This window comes from Pongo pygmaeus, chromosome 18 (assembly GCF_028885625.2).
Source record: "Pongo pygmaeus isolate AG05252 chromosome 18, NHGRI_mPonPyg2-v2.0_pri, whole genome shotgun sequence".
In the NCBI taxonomy this organism is placed as follows: domain Eukaryota; kingdom Metazoa; phylum Chordata; class Mammalia; order Primates; family Hominidae; genus Pongo; species Pongo pygmaeus.
The window spans coordinates 46,798,629-46,814,318 of record NC_072391.2 but is presented as its reverse complement, the minus strand read 5'-3'; the positions used below and the strand labels follow the sequence as shown (position 1 = coordinate 46,814,318).

General features: G+C 49.8%; 1 protein-coding gene across 6 annotated transcripts in view; it reads left to right on the top strand.

Moving 5' to 3' along the window:
- Positions 1-15,690, top strand: part of ZNF423 (zinc finger protein 423) — a 367,959-nt gene that overhangs the window by 113,188 nt on the left and 239,081 nt on the right. For all 6 annotated transcript variants that reach the window (XM_054454364.2, XM_063655023.1, XM_063655021.1 and 3 more), the window contains one exon: positions 11,872-12,072. In XM_054454364.2, the coding sequence (XP_054310339.1) occupies positions 11,872-12,072 (201 nt within the window). The remainder of the gene's footprint in view (positions 1-11,871; positions 12,073-15,690) is intronic.

The following is a 15,690-nucleotide window of genomic DNA, read 5'->3' as shown; positions in this document are numbered from 1 at the left end:
GATCCCTCCTCTCCCTGCTTTTCTTCCCCTAACTGGGATCCTTTTTCTGTAGCCACAAGGGGGGTGATTTGTGCCCCAGCATCCTAGCCTTGAGTTCTGCTCCAGGACTGAGAGCAATTAGGAGTGTCAGGCACTGGCACTGGCCACAAATTAGCTGGATTTATCGAGCTCCCCACGCTGCCTGACCATCCTCCCTCCCCTGCCCACCGCTGGCCCTGCTCCCCCATCTCCCCCTTCCCAGAGACAAAACATGACAGCAAGGCGAGGGCAGAGTGGTCACTGCCTCAGGAGGTCACGAGGAGGTAACAGTGCACAATTTTCATGGTTCCAGGGTGGCTTTGTCTGACCGTTCTTCATTACTGCACGCGGCGAGATCAGTTTTATTAAGATTTTAAGGCTTGGAGGAGTGACACTGTTAACTACTTGCTGGAAAAATAGATTTGATTTTTCCTTGCAGTGGGTATTTGTGGTTTATTTTTCTTCCCCCTGCTTCCCTCCTCCCCTCTTCCCTCCTTCTCATCTGCCTTCTTTTGTTTCCACTCATTCCTGACCCACTGTAGTTGAGAGCTGAGTGCAAGTGTCTGTGAGGTTGGGGAAGCTGCCATCTTTCTTTACCTTCCTGGATTCTGTTGCAACTGAGCCCTGCAGGGAGGGTAGAGTCATTCATTCCTGCATGTATGGAACACCCATAAAAAACAAGGTCCTTGTGACCAAATGTCAGCCTGTCCTGGTCATGGAGCTGTGTATGGTCCTTTCATGTGTTTGCATCTAGAACAGGGGCTGGCACATAGTAGGTGCTCAGTAAATGTTTGTTGACTGATTGAAGATGTGGAGGATTTGTGTCTGACATCGTTCCAACATTTAGGGAGCTCACTGCTGACCAGGGCCTGGGGGGCAGAGACCTGGAGTGAGGTCACCTGGAAAGTGGTCCCATAGGGAGCATCCACAGCGTGAGTACCATCCTCATTTTCTAGGTGAGGAAACTGAGGCTCAGAAGTACAAGCAACCAAGGTCTTGCACAAAAATGGACTTGAACTCAGTTCCTGAATCTCTAAAGAAGAGACACTTTCATCACTGCTTAGCTGACTGCTCTTTTTGGTGAGGAATGAGCAGATGACCCTGTGCTCTAGGGGCTCTGAGGGGCTCTTGCTGGACACACTCCATGGCAGAGACCCTCAGTGGGTAGCCCCCAGGCTGGACCAGCCCTCCAAGGCGTATTGTTTAGCCCATACTGTGTTTCTTAAAACTTGAAGTCAACATTTAGAAATCATCCAGAAATTTTATAGAGAACGGTGGATTTCCTTCTTCTTCTTCTTTTTTTTTTTTTTTTTTGAGACAGAGTCTTACTCTGTTGCCCAGGCTGGAGTGCAGTGGTGCAATCTTGGCTCACTGCAATCTCTGCCTCCCAGGTTCAAGTGATTCTCCTGCCTCAGCCCCCCGAGTGGCTGGGATTATAGGCATGTGCCACCACGCCCGACTAATTTTTTTATTTTTTTTGTATTTTTAGTAGAGACAGGGTTTCACTATGTTGGCCATGCTGGTCTCGAACTCATGACCTCAAATTATCTGCCCGCCTCGGCCCCCCAAAGTGCTGGGATTACAGGTGTGAGCCATGGATTTTCTTCTTAAAAAAAAGAAAAAAAAGCAGCAGGTGTGTTTGCAGTGCTGACCATCTAGAGGAGTTGAGACCCCTCCCTGGGTGGGCTTCTGTGTGCTCACTCCACACCCCATTCGCTTGTACACTCATTTCTGTAATTTGTGTGGTGGTGGTGGGGGAACTGGAGTTGAGAGCTTCTTTCCACTCATTATCCGAGTGACTGAGGGGGCTGTCTCAGCTATCGGAGCCTCAGTTTTACCCTCTGTAAAATAGGTCTGGTGGTAACGTCTCCCTGACAGGGGCTGGGGATCACGAGGCGAAAGATACAAATGAATTGGAAGGTCTGGCCTGAAGGAGGCGATTGCCATCACACTGCTAGTCCTTTAGGTTCTAGATTTCCTGACAACTGAAGATACGTTCTCTGGAAGTTTCTAGTCATTTCCGTGGGACTCTGCAGAGGGTTGTCCTGTATCCAGTCCCTCATGGCCAGACGGAGCAGCCCAGCGAGGCTTGTGCGATGCAGCCGAGGTCAGTTTCAATGCCTCTGACAGACCTTGGCTTGAAATTCCATCCACAGAGCCACGGGCACTGACAGGGACACCGGGGCTCCCCAGACAGCCGTCGGGAAGTTGCTTCCTTATTTAAGAAGCCGAACTTGGACAGCAAATTATGTGTTAAAATATTTGCCTAGAGCTCTGCTGCCGAGGGGACGCTTTAGGCTGAGTTTTAAATGTTACCCCGCTGCCTGCACTGCAAATATTTTAAACCTGAAGATAAATAATGGCTGCCTTTTTGAATTTGGGGCCAGCAATGGATGCACAAGCCGAGTGCGGAATTGGGGTTGGTGGGCTTCTTGCCCAGCCCTGACCACACCCCTCCTGGGGCCTGCTTGAGACAGTGTTCATGGAGGGGAGGGTTCTTCTCTGCCAGCAGGGCCCGGACGAACACTGAGTAGAGGCTAAGCCAGGGCTTTGACCTGGTGCCCAGGTTCAGAAAAGGCATCTTGCCCTCGGGAACATGTTTTTAGGAAATGTGCAGGCTATTAGGGTGGAGGATATATTTTTTTATGAAAAAGAAATGTCGGTGGGGTACAGTGGCTCACTTCTGTAATCCCAGCACTTTGGGAGGCTGAGGTGGTATTACTTGAGGCTGGGAGTTTGAGACCAGCCTAGGCAACATAGCAAAACCCCATCTCTACAAAAATTTTAAAAATTACCTGGGTCTAGCTGGGTGCGTTGGCAGACGCCTGTTAATCTCAGCTACTCGGGAGGCTGAGGCAAGAGAATCACTTGAACCCGGGAGGCAGAGGTTGCAGTGAGCCGAGATTGCGCCACTACACTCCAGTCTGGATGACACAGCAAGACTCTGTCTTGGGGGGAAAAATTACTGGGTCTGATGGTGCACCTGTAATCCTGACTGCTCGAGAGGCTGAGGTGGGAGGATTGCTTGAGCCCGGGAGTTTGAGGCTGCAGTGAGCCGAGATCGCATCACTGCACTCCAGCCTCGGTGACAGACCAAGATCCTGTCTCCAAAAAAAAAAAAAAAAAACCGTGTTGCTCCAGGGTAAAGACTTTGGAAATGGTAGGTATCTTCCTGGACTATTTTTCCCTCAGCCACCTACAGAGGGCGGGCACAGGAACAGTGGGCTTGTGGATTGTAAGCTGATCACACCCCTTCACGGAGGAGGTGGCTTGCACCTTGCTCAGGGTCGCACAGGCTGGGAAGGGGAGGATTCACACATGGACCCAGGACTTTCCTCTCCTGATGGAGTGGATTTTTTTTCTTTTGGTATGCATGGACACTTTCGTGCCTTGCAAGAGGGCCTGTGCCCTGACATTCCTCATCCTCCTGCATCCTCAGGAGCATGTGAGTCCTCCTGTCAGACCCCTCCGGGTTTGACGCCTCCAGCTCTTGTCTGCACCGCGATGCTGCACATGTTGGTTTGAATCATAACGCAGCAGCAAGACAGTGCTCACCAGCTACCATTGTCTCAAGCTGTACTGTGAGCCTAGCATCCGGCTTTGTATATATCACCTTATTACAATTATGTGACTTAATTAAATGAGTCCCAGAGAGGGCAAGTGACTTGTTCATGGTCCCCCAGCTGCTAAATGGTGGAGTGTGGATTTGAACCCAGACAGGCTGGCTTCAGAGCCTGTGATTCTTTTCTGTTTTTTCTGTGTCATCCCCGACAGTCCCTGGAACATGTACCCAGCCATCTGCTGCTTGTGTGTGTCGTTACTTAATGACTGTCTTTATTTCAACAACTTGGTTCCATCAGCTCCACTGCACTCATCTACCCCAGTGTCCCGATGGCTCCTGTACAGTTGGGTTCTCTGGTAACCCCTGGATGTGCCTAGAACGTGGCGCCTGGTGGTTCTGCTTTCTGCAGGGGTGGATGGTATGGTCTCCCATCCAAATCTGATTGGGAGAAGAAGTGAGAGGTGGGGAAGCCTTCCCAGGGCTTGCTGGCCTTGCTGGTCCTGCTGACCCTGCTGCCCTCTCACTCTCACCTGGCAGTGTTCCTGGCTCTCTCACTCTCTCCACTCCACTGGTCTCCCTTCTCCCCTGCACCCTTCCTCCTCCCACCCATCCCTGCCCTGGCCTCCCCTATCCCCTCGAAACCCCACAAGGCTCCTATAACCCCTGATGTGGAGCTGAGCTGCGTGCCTGTCTCATAGTGGCTGTGCATTCAGGTGAGCCCCGCCTCCCCACTGTGAGGTTGGAGAGGATGGCATTCATGAGATTCAGGCTGCTTTTGGGCCTATGAGGAATCAGAGGCTCAGGTGGGGGACTTGCCTTGGTCAAGGTCACTCATGGTTGGGGGCTGAGGTGTACTGGAGCTAAGACTGGAAGCTGGGTCCCCGACCAGCCCCAGCCCTGGATGCCGGCCCTTACTACTTAGCGTATCCTCTTGGGCATTCATTTATTCATCTAATCACTCATTTGCCCACCCCATATTTATTAAGCATCTTTTCTGTGCCAGCCTTTGTGTGGGCTTTGAGGCCGCCAAGATAAATAGGGTTGGGGAGCACCCCATATGTTGTAGCAAATGTGCATGTGTTATGCCTGGCACACAGTAGGCACTTAATAAATATTTGTGGAAAGAATGAAGGAAAGAATGGGTGAGTGAGTGTGATTGTTGACCCTGGTCTGTCTCACGTCTCTCAAGCTCTGTCCTGGGTCTCTCTGTCTCGGGTGCATGGAGGCAGCTCCTGGCCCCCTGCCTCCATCATGTGGATACTCAGCCATGCGGCCCCAGAGGTGGGATGTCTGATGGTTGCCGAGAAGTTTTCAGTGTGCCCAGGGCTCCCTGCTGACTAGCTGACTCCCGGGACATGAGGGCGAGGAAGAGGCATCCTTCTGGGTGAGTTTCTTTCTGATTCGTGTGCTGGCCAGGGGCTGATATTGGCTGATCCTTTCCTAGCTGGCCCTTGGGAGGGTGAGGCCCTGGCTGCCCTGGCGGCCCTGGCTCATGACCTCGCGAAGCCCTGCTGGGAAGGTAGGAAATGTCCTGTTCTCAGACCTGGCAGCATGTGGGCAGTCTGGTCCCCTGGGGCCTCTCCCCGTTCCCCTTTTCCTGGCAGTGGACCCAGCCAGCTGTCCCCTGCCCCGTGATTTTGCAGGCATTCCCTTTCTGCCTTTCCGTATAATGGTTAAGAGTCAGGATCAGCTGGGTGTGGTGGCTCACACCTGTATTCCCAGCACTTTGGGAGGCCGAGGCGGGTGGATCAGAAGTTTGAGACCAGCCTGGCCAACGTGGCAAAACCCCGTCTCTACTAAAAATATAAAAATTAGCCAGGCATGATGGTGCTTGCCTGTAATCCCAGCTACTCAGGAGGCTGAGGCAGGAGAATCACTTGAACCTGGGAGACGGAGGTTGCCGTGAGCTGAGATTGTGCCATTGCACTCCAGCCTGGGTGACAGAGTGAAACTCTGTCTTGGGAAAAAAAAAAAAGACTCAGGATCTAGAGTCAGAAGACCTGGATACAAATCCTGCTCTGCCCTTCCTGGCACGTGCTTTGAATGGGCTCCTGAGCCTTGTTTTTTTTTTTCCTCATTGACAAAGTGGGCAAGTCCATTGCACCTACCTGCAGAATGGGGATATCCACTGTACCTACCACATAGAGTTTCTGTGCTCATCGAAATGGGGCAGTGTGAGTGTAAAATGGTACCAGGAGATGCTCACACCATACTCAGCATCCCGTCAGGGTGTAGGGGAGGCTGTGCCACCTCCCTCTGTCCCTGGCAAGGCCCTCTGCCCCTGGCAAGGCCTCTGCTGCTCCTTCCCTCCAGAGGGCATGGGGCCAGCTGTCTTGCTGCACAGCGTTTCTGCAGGGTCCGCTGTCTGCTCTCAACGTCATCATCTTGAATGCAAGCCCTTTCTTAAGGGCAGTAGCTCAGTGGGGTGGGAAAATTCACTACTTTTACTTAATTTTTTGAGACTCTTGCTCTGTTATCCAGGCTGGAGTGCAGTGGTGCGAACAAGGCTCACTGCAGCCTCCAACTCCTGGGCTGAATCGATCCGCCTACTTCAGCCTCTCAAGTAGCTAGGACCACAGGCGTGCACCACCATGCCTGGCTAATTTTTAAAATTTTTGTAAAGATGGGGTCTTACTGTGTTGCCTGGGCTGGTCTCAAACTCAATAGATTCTCCTGTCTCATCCTCCTAAAGTGCTAGGATTACAGGCGTAAGCCATTGTGACCGGCCTGAAAATTCACTGCTTTCCAGTGAAACGTGATTGAGGTGAAAGGTTTTGTTATTTCCTCTCTTTGCTCATAGAATGTCCCCCAAGTCCATATCTTGGGTTCAGGGAAGCTGGGTTTGAGTGGGTGTGATGTAGTGGGATTTCCTGGTGTGGGTGTACCTTCTTCCTCCTGGCTGCAGGAAGAAGCTGGCAGGACAGGGCAACCTCATTATATGTGAGGCTGAGCCATTTGAGATTGCCAATATTCAACTTTTTTGACCTAAAAAGATGGCACCCTTATATGGTTCAATCTAATACTTATCGTCAGACAATAAACTGCATTGTGGCCCCTTCCCCTCCTTCTGCCTCTACCTGTGTGGGGATTCAGAGGCCTGCTTTTTTGAAACCAATCAATTAATTCACTCATCCATTCATTCAACGTTTATTGAGCCCCTACTATATGTCCATCTGTATGCCAGAGTTGGGGGAGGTGGCACTGAGCTAAATTAGACACAGCTCCTGCTCTCATGGAGCTTATAGTCCAGTGTGGGGCGAGAAGGTCTGCTATCCATTGCTACGTAACAAACCATCCCAAAATGTAATGGCCTGAAGCAATAATTTATTACTACTTCTCACAGTACTATGAGCTAACTGGGTTCAGCTAGCAGTCTCACTGGGTGTTTCTTGTATGGTTGCAGCCGCATGGTGTTTGGAGCTGCTGTCATCCAAAGGCTTCTTGGGGTGAGATGTCCAAGATGGTGTGCTCCCATGGCTGAAGTCGGTGCTGGAAGCTGGGAGCTGTTGACTGGAGCCCGCATGTGCTCTCTCTCCATGTGGCTTTGGCTTCATATATTATGGCTGCTGGGCTTGAAGGGGGAGTGTCCCAGGAGACGCAGGGGGAAGCTGCAAGCCTCCGTCTGACCTAGCCTCAGAAGTTTAGAATAGTGCTTCTGTTGCATCCTGTTGGTTAAGGAGCCACTGAGTCTGGCCAGCCCCGAGGGGGACTGTGGAGGAGAATTCGGTCCCTCGTTATGATGGGGGAGTCAAGGTCTCCCTGCAGAAGGGCAGGTGGGGTGGGAGATATTGCTGTGGCAGTCTGTGGAAAATGCAGCCTGCCACAGGGAGAGAGAAAGTAGACAAATTAGCCCACAAAAGCATGAGTGCACGTGATGCTGAGAGCTCTGACTGCAAAGGGAAGAGAGCCCTGGGGAAAGAGTAACGGGGCCCCGAGTTCCGTAGGTGCCCAGGCTGGTGGAGATCTTTGGGAGCTGTGTGAAGACTTAATGGAAATCTTCCTGCTGGAGATCAGGAGTGGGAAGCCCTGGACCAAAGAGACTTGGCAGTTTATGGGGTTGAAAGATGACCTTCAAGGCTGTGGAGATGGGCGATAAGTAAGAGAGATCAGCAGAGCTGTTGCTGAACCTTAGGGGCTGTGACCAGGACCCTACATGGGACTTTGAGGGGTTTTACAAACTCCCAACACCTGGCTCAGGTGTTCATTGCGTCTTGCTGTGAGGAAACCATGTAGTAGAGTGGTTAAGAGTCACGTGCAGTGGGCTTGAAACTCAGCCCCACTACTTCTCTGCGGCCTCACTTAAGCTCTGTCACTTCCTAGAGCTCTGCTTTCCTCACCTGTAAAATGGAGATATGATGACATCAACTCGTAAGGTGCCTGCACTTGATTAAGCATTGAGTGCTTAATCAATGCTCACTGTTCTTGGGGCATGCCTGGGCAAAAGGATGCAGGTGTGCACATCAGAAAACAGTTGTCCGCCGTGGAAAGCATGAGCTGTGGGAGGTAGGGAATCTTGTCAGCTGGACAGACAGGTCAGCGTTCACAGCACTGGTTCGGTTTCCGTCCCATGCACATGGCCCTGAGGGAGAGGTCCCTGATTTGAAATCCGTTTGGCTCGGGCCTTCCCTGAGCGAGCTGTCTTCATGCTGCTGCAGACAGCCCCCAGGAGGACAGGGGAGGAGCCAGAGGGAAAGGAGCCAGCTGGCTGTTTTCGGGAAGTCCTCCCCAGCCCTGGAGGCCTCTGCAGAAAAGCATTGAGCCATTGGCCTTCTCCTCGGCCTGTTGAAGTTGCTTCACTGGGATCTGGGATGATTGGAGGAACCAGTGAGCTACAGTTCTAGCCCAGGTCATAGAAATGAGCCAGTGCTTGTGATGGGACTCACAAGGCAGGGCCAGGGGCTGGGCCTCTGGGCCCTATATTCTCTGAGTTTGCACAGGTGATGCCCAGACTCAGGGCAGGGACCAGCTGGGGGGGCTCTGGGGCTGGACAGAGCAGCACACAGGACAGGCGGAGCTGGGTTGAAGGAGTAGGGAAGGTCCAATCATTCCATCCCCAGGACTTACTGAGCAACAGAGCAGGTGGGCCTGGAAAAGAGGAACCCCAGAGGGTCTCCAGGTAGGACTGATGTCCTTGGAGCTCGCTGTTGCTAGAACTTCTGCCTCCTGGGCCTTGAAGAGCTTGGGGCTCCAACAGGCCCTGGGACTTCAGGAAAGGTGTGCTGCTTAATGAACACGTGAACGTGTAGATTCGATCCTGGCATGGCTTTGGGTGGCCTTGCAGAGGCTCAGTTTTCTCATCTGCAAATGGAAAAATAACACCATTTGTTCTTTTGTCTTACGGTGAGGTTCAGAAACTCCTGGGCATGAAAGTGCATTGCAAGAGGCAAACCCTGCCTGGGGTGGAGGCCTTCCTGTTCTCCAGTGCCTGATTCTGCTGAATCAGCAGAGGGGCCCTTGCGTCTTCAGGGAAGTCCCACTCCCCAAAACTTCTTCAGGCCCCTGAGTCTTCCCTGTCTTGTGTCACCTTCCTGAGGGCCAGGCTGGGACCCCTTGGGAGCCCAGAGGATGAGGTCCGTGCCTTTGTGTGGCCTGAGCTCGCCTCTGTCTCCATCCCTTTCTGCACAGCCACCCTCCCTTCCCATTAGTAGCTGGCCGTAGGGGAGGTGACAGTTGCTTAAAACAGATTTATACTCTTGGATGACTTTATGGGTCTTTGCCTTATAAAAACCTGAGAGTTGACATTCTGATTTATCTACTCCCGAGTCAACAGGATGTACCAGATTTAAAGAGATCAAATGCATTGTGATGTTTGTGGTTCCAGTTGTGGATTAGATGAGCTATTATAGAAAGTGCTGCCAAGTAAATACGGCAGAAAAATAATGAGGGGATAATTTAAATATGTCTATTAAATTGTGTGTTAAGTAAAGTAGCACAAGTGTGGTGCTGATTGTAACTTATTATCTGGAGAGTCGGTGTAGTAGATAAAGCCAGAATTATGGCTCTTTTATTTTCCCTTTCTACAGAACATTTTTTTTATTAAGGAAAGACTGTAAAGGAGGAATTTCGGAGACGGGCACTTGACTGTGTAACCATGGTTGTGTGATGACTTACAATATCGAAGGCTCCAAATGATATTTCTCATTTCTTTGCTTTCTATTTCTTACCCTCACTGCAGTGGCAGATCAGATTCCCTGAGATAAATATGCTGCCTGGCTTTTAATGGGATTTCTGTATTGCCAGGAGTTGGCGCGTTCTGATAATAAAAGAACCTAAAAACTGTGCATCCCTTAATTGGTAAGAAGAGAGATGTTTTGATGGGCCACAAATGGAAACATTGATTTTTACTGCCTCTGCGCAGTTCCAGGCGGCATGTCGTGCAATGTTCCCCGCCTTGGAAGGAAGCAGCTGGCTCTCCGATGAGCCGATTTGTGTTCCCAGGTTCTTGATGTCGGGTGCTTGGAAGGGCATGTTCTGTGCAGATGGGAGAAGTAGAGCCCTTATAACAGTATCTGTTTCCAAATTGAAATATTCATAGGACTGTGGTTTCCACCTTGAATTGAGTGCATTCTTTGCTTCTTGTCTCTCTTTCTTGCTTTGGTGCCCGCCCTCAGGGGTTTGCAGGTTGTGCACTGAGCCTTTTCCTGTAACTGTGATGTTGCATGTACACACATGTACATACATGTGCACATACACGCACTTTTGCATATGTATATATGCTTTCAAAAACACCTTTATGGATAATAAGATCTCTTTCTTTGATTTAAATCAGTGCAGCTAGTTTCCGGATGGGTAAATCTGTTTTCCAGGATGGGCTGTGGGAAGAGACAACACACGCTTTTATTTTCCAATCCGAGGGCCTCTGCATTTTAACAGACAAGTTTTATCCATTGACATTTATTAGCATTACTGATATATTCTGTGTGTTATATTTACCACACGCTTTTGCACTTTGATTTACAAGTTCCTGGTGTGTCTTATTAATCTGTAAGATTGGGGCTGTGCTCCATTTCCCACAGTTGTGCAGGGAAGTGAACTAGACCAGGAGTCACAAAGTTCAGCTGAGCCTCTGTAGGGTGCTTGGGCTGTTGCTTCTTCTGGCTGGATGCCAGGTACCTTACCTGTGAGACAGAAATAACAAAGCTGTCCCTCTCTGCAGGGGGTTGGATCACATGATCCTTTGAGCCTTCTTTGAGTTTAGGATATGCAAGACTGTGAAATGGGGCTGTGCATATATAATGGTGGCTTTGAAGAAGCACTGAACACAGCACAATTGCAAGGCATCATTATGATTACGAATTCACTTTTCCCTATAGATTAGCCACTCGCTGCACAGTGCTAAGCACAGTAGCTGTTTTATTTTAAAGAAATCAGTGAGATCATTCCAAGACTGATTCTAACTGTCTAGGCCTGTACCAGGTCACAGGTGACACTATTTATTTTATTTTATATTTTTTAGAGATAGGGTCCAGGCCCAGGCTGGAGTACAGTGGCACGATCATAGTACCCTGTAACCTCGAATTCCTGGTCTCTAGCAATCCTCCTGAGTAGCTAGAACTACAGGCACACACCACTATACCAGGCTAGTTAAATTTTTTTTTTTTTTTTTTTTTTGTAGAGATGGAGTCTTGCTATATTGCCCAGGCCGGTCTCAAACTCCAGGCCTTCAGGAATTTTCCCACCTTGGTCTCTCAGAGTGCTAGGATTATAGGTGTGAGCTCCCATGCCCAGCCTGGACGCATTTTAAGCTTGAGATTCGACCATCCATGGTTCTTCAAACGTGTACTTCCTTTATTTCAGAGTTGGACATCTTTGCAAAGAACTGAGCCAACGTTACTGTCCTGGGAGGCCTGTTGTATGGAAGGTGAACTTGGCTAAAAGATCTCCCAGCTCTAAATTGCAAGGCTGTGGGGAAAACTAAAAGTTTAGGTGTGTTAGGAACAGCTGATGGAGGCTTTAAAAAGGTGTGTAACCGAATCTGGTTTTTAGGAGACAAAATACTAAGGTTTTTCTCCTCTCTGATGGGTCACGGCCCCCAGCATCCATGCACAGAGGGGAGATGACAGGAAATCCCCCTAGAAGATTTGCACCAAGAATTAAAGAATCTGGTTGAGAATTATGGCACCACATGCTACAAAAAAACCCCATCTATTAATATACTGAGAGGTGTCAAGGATAATGGACCCCGGGAGGTAGAGTAATTAAATGTATCTTAATAAATGCCGGGCGATTCTTTTAAAACCCTTTCCCAAGACCCCATCAGCTGACATGGACTGTATTCTTCCTGTTGGCAGGAGGCCTAGAAGGAGAGCCGGAGTGCGATCGGAAAACCAGCCGTGCGCTGGAAGACAGGAACAGCGTGACAAGTCAAGAGGAGAGAAATGAGGATGATGAAGACATGGAGGATGAATCAATTTACACCTGTGATCACTGTCAGCAGGACTTCGAGTCTCTGGCAGACCTGACGGACCACCGGGCCCACCGCTGTCCTGGAGGTAATGCAAAACAGCCCCGGGACTCTGACAGGTGGTTACACGGGTAATTGGACATAGCAACAGCTTGAAGCCTCAAGTGAGATTAAAGAATTAATAATGTAATTTTACAGTTAATGTCATTTTATTGTGGTGTCTTGGGTACCCTGTATCCGCCTTTTAAATACAATTAAAAATGAAAGCAACAGCTTTCCGGCAGACAGGAATTAGATGGTGGTGCTCCGTCCTGGCCCCCTCTCCCTGCAAGCTGTGTTCTGGTACTCAGGCCATGAATGGGTGGATCTGCACCCTGAATTTCTGGAAGGCCTTTTGGAAACACAGTAATTAAGAGATTGTTAGTGCAAAGTTAAGCAGCTTAAGTGTGGAAAGCTGCATAAAGGAGTAAGCTCTGAGGCAGAGCTTGTGATGGGATGAGGAGAATTTCAAAGGCCAAGGACAGCCCATGAAAAAGGGACCTGTTTCCAACTCTGTGCTTGACCTCACACTTCCCTGAGTAGTAGGAGAAGGGTAGCTGGGAGTTGCTTCTGCTAGATTTGACTGGAGCTCTGTTCTCCATTTACACGGTGCCTTGGAGAGGGTGTGTAAAACCAGTTTTCTAGGAGCTACTGAAGACTTCGGGAGTTGTGTGTGTATATGTGTATTTGTCTGGGGTGATTGGGGTGGGGAGTCAGAGGGCATGTGCATTCCCTGGGATGTGGCAGCCATGCTGCAGAGATGACACATTTCTGGGCTCTGAGATCTGCAGACGGAGTCCATAGGATCTGTGTTCCTTACATAGTCTTCCTGAGAGACCTTCTTCCATCAGGGTTGTTGATGAAACTCCTTGGATACTGGTTTGTGGAAGAAGGCCTGAAATCTCAGGCCTGCATTTTAAAGGGAACCCATCACCTGTTGAGGGGAACATTTACTGGTAGGGATTACATTGGCACCCAAAGTTCTCACTTTTTCTACTCCTCATATCATCTTGGAATTTTGAAACTAAGTGTTTGGGGAACTGCTATGATTTGCCCTCTAGTGACACCTGTGCCTGCACAGCGCTGGCTAGACCAAGTTCCCATTCTCAACCTCTGGAGGAACAGATTTTAAATAATAGTAATAATAATAATAATAATAATGATAATAATAATAATAATAATAATAGACCTAAGAGGAATCTTACAGTTTTGGACATTTTGGGGCCCAGTAATCCAAACCCCAGTCATTTGGAATTTGTGATATTGCAACCAGAAGGCAGAGGTGATGGTTAATTTTCAATTCTAAATCAGAATTAGAAGGGACCTATGATGTTCGCTTTTTAAGTCTCCTCATTTCCCCAAGGGAAATACTAGGGCAAAGGGAGGAAAAGGTGATTGCTTGGCCGAGGTCACATAGCTGTTTGGTGGCCAAGCTAGGACCTCCTCTGGACTCTGGGCTATTGACCCTCATCCTACTTGAGGAATAATATTACAGATGTTGGTATATTTCTTGATTTAGCCAAGAATTAGCATGGAATCTTAACTATAAGAGAATGAAATATTGCCACTTACTTTACAATCAACTAATTGATCTAATGAAAAGTTATTCTCTTTATTTTCTAAATGCAAGAGAATAGGCCATTCTGTGTAGTTGTTAGAGTGGGGCCCCAGGCCCTCTGCTAAGCTGTGCTTTCTTGAGTTCCTGCAGCTCTTAGAGGCTGCCCCTTCCTCCAGCCCTTCAAATCAAGGAGATTCTCCTGTCTTTCAGTCTCACTTTTAAGAATGGTGGCATTTTGGGCTGGGCATGATGGCTCATGCCTGTAATCCCAGCATTCTGGGAGGCTGAGGCAGGCGGATCATGAGGTCAGCAGTTCAAGACCAGCCTGGCCAATATGGTGAAACCCCGTGTCTACTAAAAATACAAAAAGTAGCCAGGTGTGGTGGCACATGCCTGTAGTCCCAGCTACTTGGGAGGCTGAGGCAAAAGAATCGCTTGAACCTAGGAGGCGGAGGTTGCAGTGAGCCGAGATCATGCTGCTGCACTCTGTCCTGGGCAACAGAGCGAGACCCCGTCTCAAAAAAGGGGGGGAAAAAAGAATGGTGGCATTTCTAGGTGGAGAAAGGAAACTGTGAAACTGGGATATATATGGGGGTCTGAGCCAGAGATAAGAACTGGTAGCTAATTGTGCTTTGGTCCCCAGGAAGGCTCCTCCTCCCAGTGGCAAACCCTTCTCTCATCAGCCTCTGACTCCAGGTGAAATCCATGGCAGCCCTGTTTGCAGGGTCCCCAGCTGTCTTTATTGATGCTGGTGGTATCCACCGATACTCCTGCCCGCTTCCTAACAGGACCCTGCTAATGACCTCTGTGGGGATGCAGGAGCTAGGAATACCCCCAAACCCTGGAGCATTGGAAGGGAGTCAGAAATTCCTTGAAAGAGTGAGGGAAACAACCTTGCCTAAGCGCATCCCTGAGAAATTCATTACCACCCGGTAAAGGCGTGACCCAGCCTGGAATAGTTTCCTAGATGTGTGAGGAGTTATTTTCCCCCAGGTCTTGGGTTCTTAGGATTACACAATGATGGGATAAACCACCGGGAATTGTGTATGTATTATTCAAAACAGTTCCCTACCTGGAATGCCTCCACACCCTTCCATTGTGCAGTGGTTTTCGAACTGTGTTCCCAGAGGTATCTCTGGGGCTGTGGTGTGGTGTGTTTGGGGCGTAGGAGGTGAGTACTGGGGCCTGTCAGACTGAGGAGGCACTGATGTCCAGTCCAGTCAGAGCGATTCACCTTAAAAGTCTGTTTTATACCTGGGGCTTTAGCATAAGATGTTGTTTGAAAATTGGCCTCTGATTTAAAGGTTTGGAACTGGTATAAATGTGCAATCGCAGGCTCCCCCTGGCCAGGCTGATGGGTCTGCTGGACGCACACCACTGGTCACTCGATAGAAGCCCAACAGAGACCGTGTTCAAGAGGGCTGCGCTGGGCGCAGGCTGGGCAGACCATGGTGCCCTGCAGATGTTTCTGTGGGAACCAGAGGGCCTGCCCGCTTGGCCTGGAGCAGAGGGTCTGCTCCTCAGGAATCGTGACCTGGGGTGTGAACAACCCTCCCCTTCATAGGCACTATTGCTGCTGGAACATGGAGGCAGCACGTGCCTCCCCAAATGGGTGTGTCCTGGAAGGGTCAGCCCTTGCAAGCCATTGGCCTTCTGGGGAGAGCGCTGTGTGTTGGGGTGTCGGGGGTGTATTTGTGGGTGGTGACCGTGAATGTGGCTCTTCCTGAAAACTGCTTCTGTGTCTTTCTATGGCAGTTGGGGTGGTGTTGAGGGGGAGATTGGGGGCAGCGTTTTGCCCCCTCAGAATCTGGGAGAGTGCTGTGGTGAGGTTTGGGGGTTTTCTGAAGTGAGGGGATGCTCACCCGTCAGGGGTGGGAGGGGAGCTTCATGCCAGAATGGCCACGATGGAAGAACCCCCATCCCCAACCTGGAGCCTGGCCTCTGCACTAAGGAGCCTTCATTTCCAGTTGGGAGCTCGAGAAGGCACCTCTCTGTTGTTCCTCAGCAGGAGTGGCATGCTGGGCCCATGAGCTATTGAAGCGTGGACTTTAAGATCTTGGACAACTCCATCAAGTCCTGTTCCTCTCTCTCCCTCTCGCTCTCATTTGT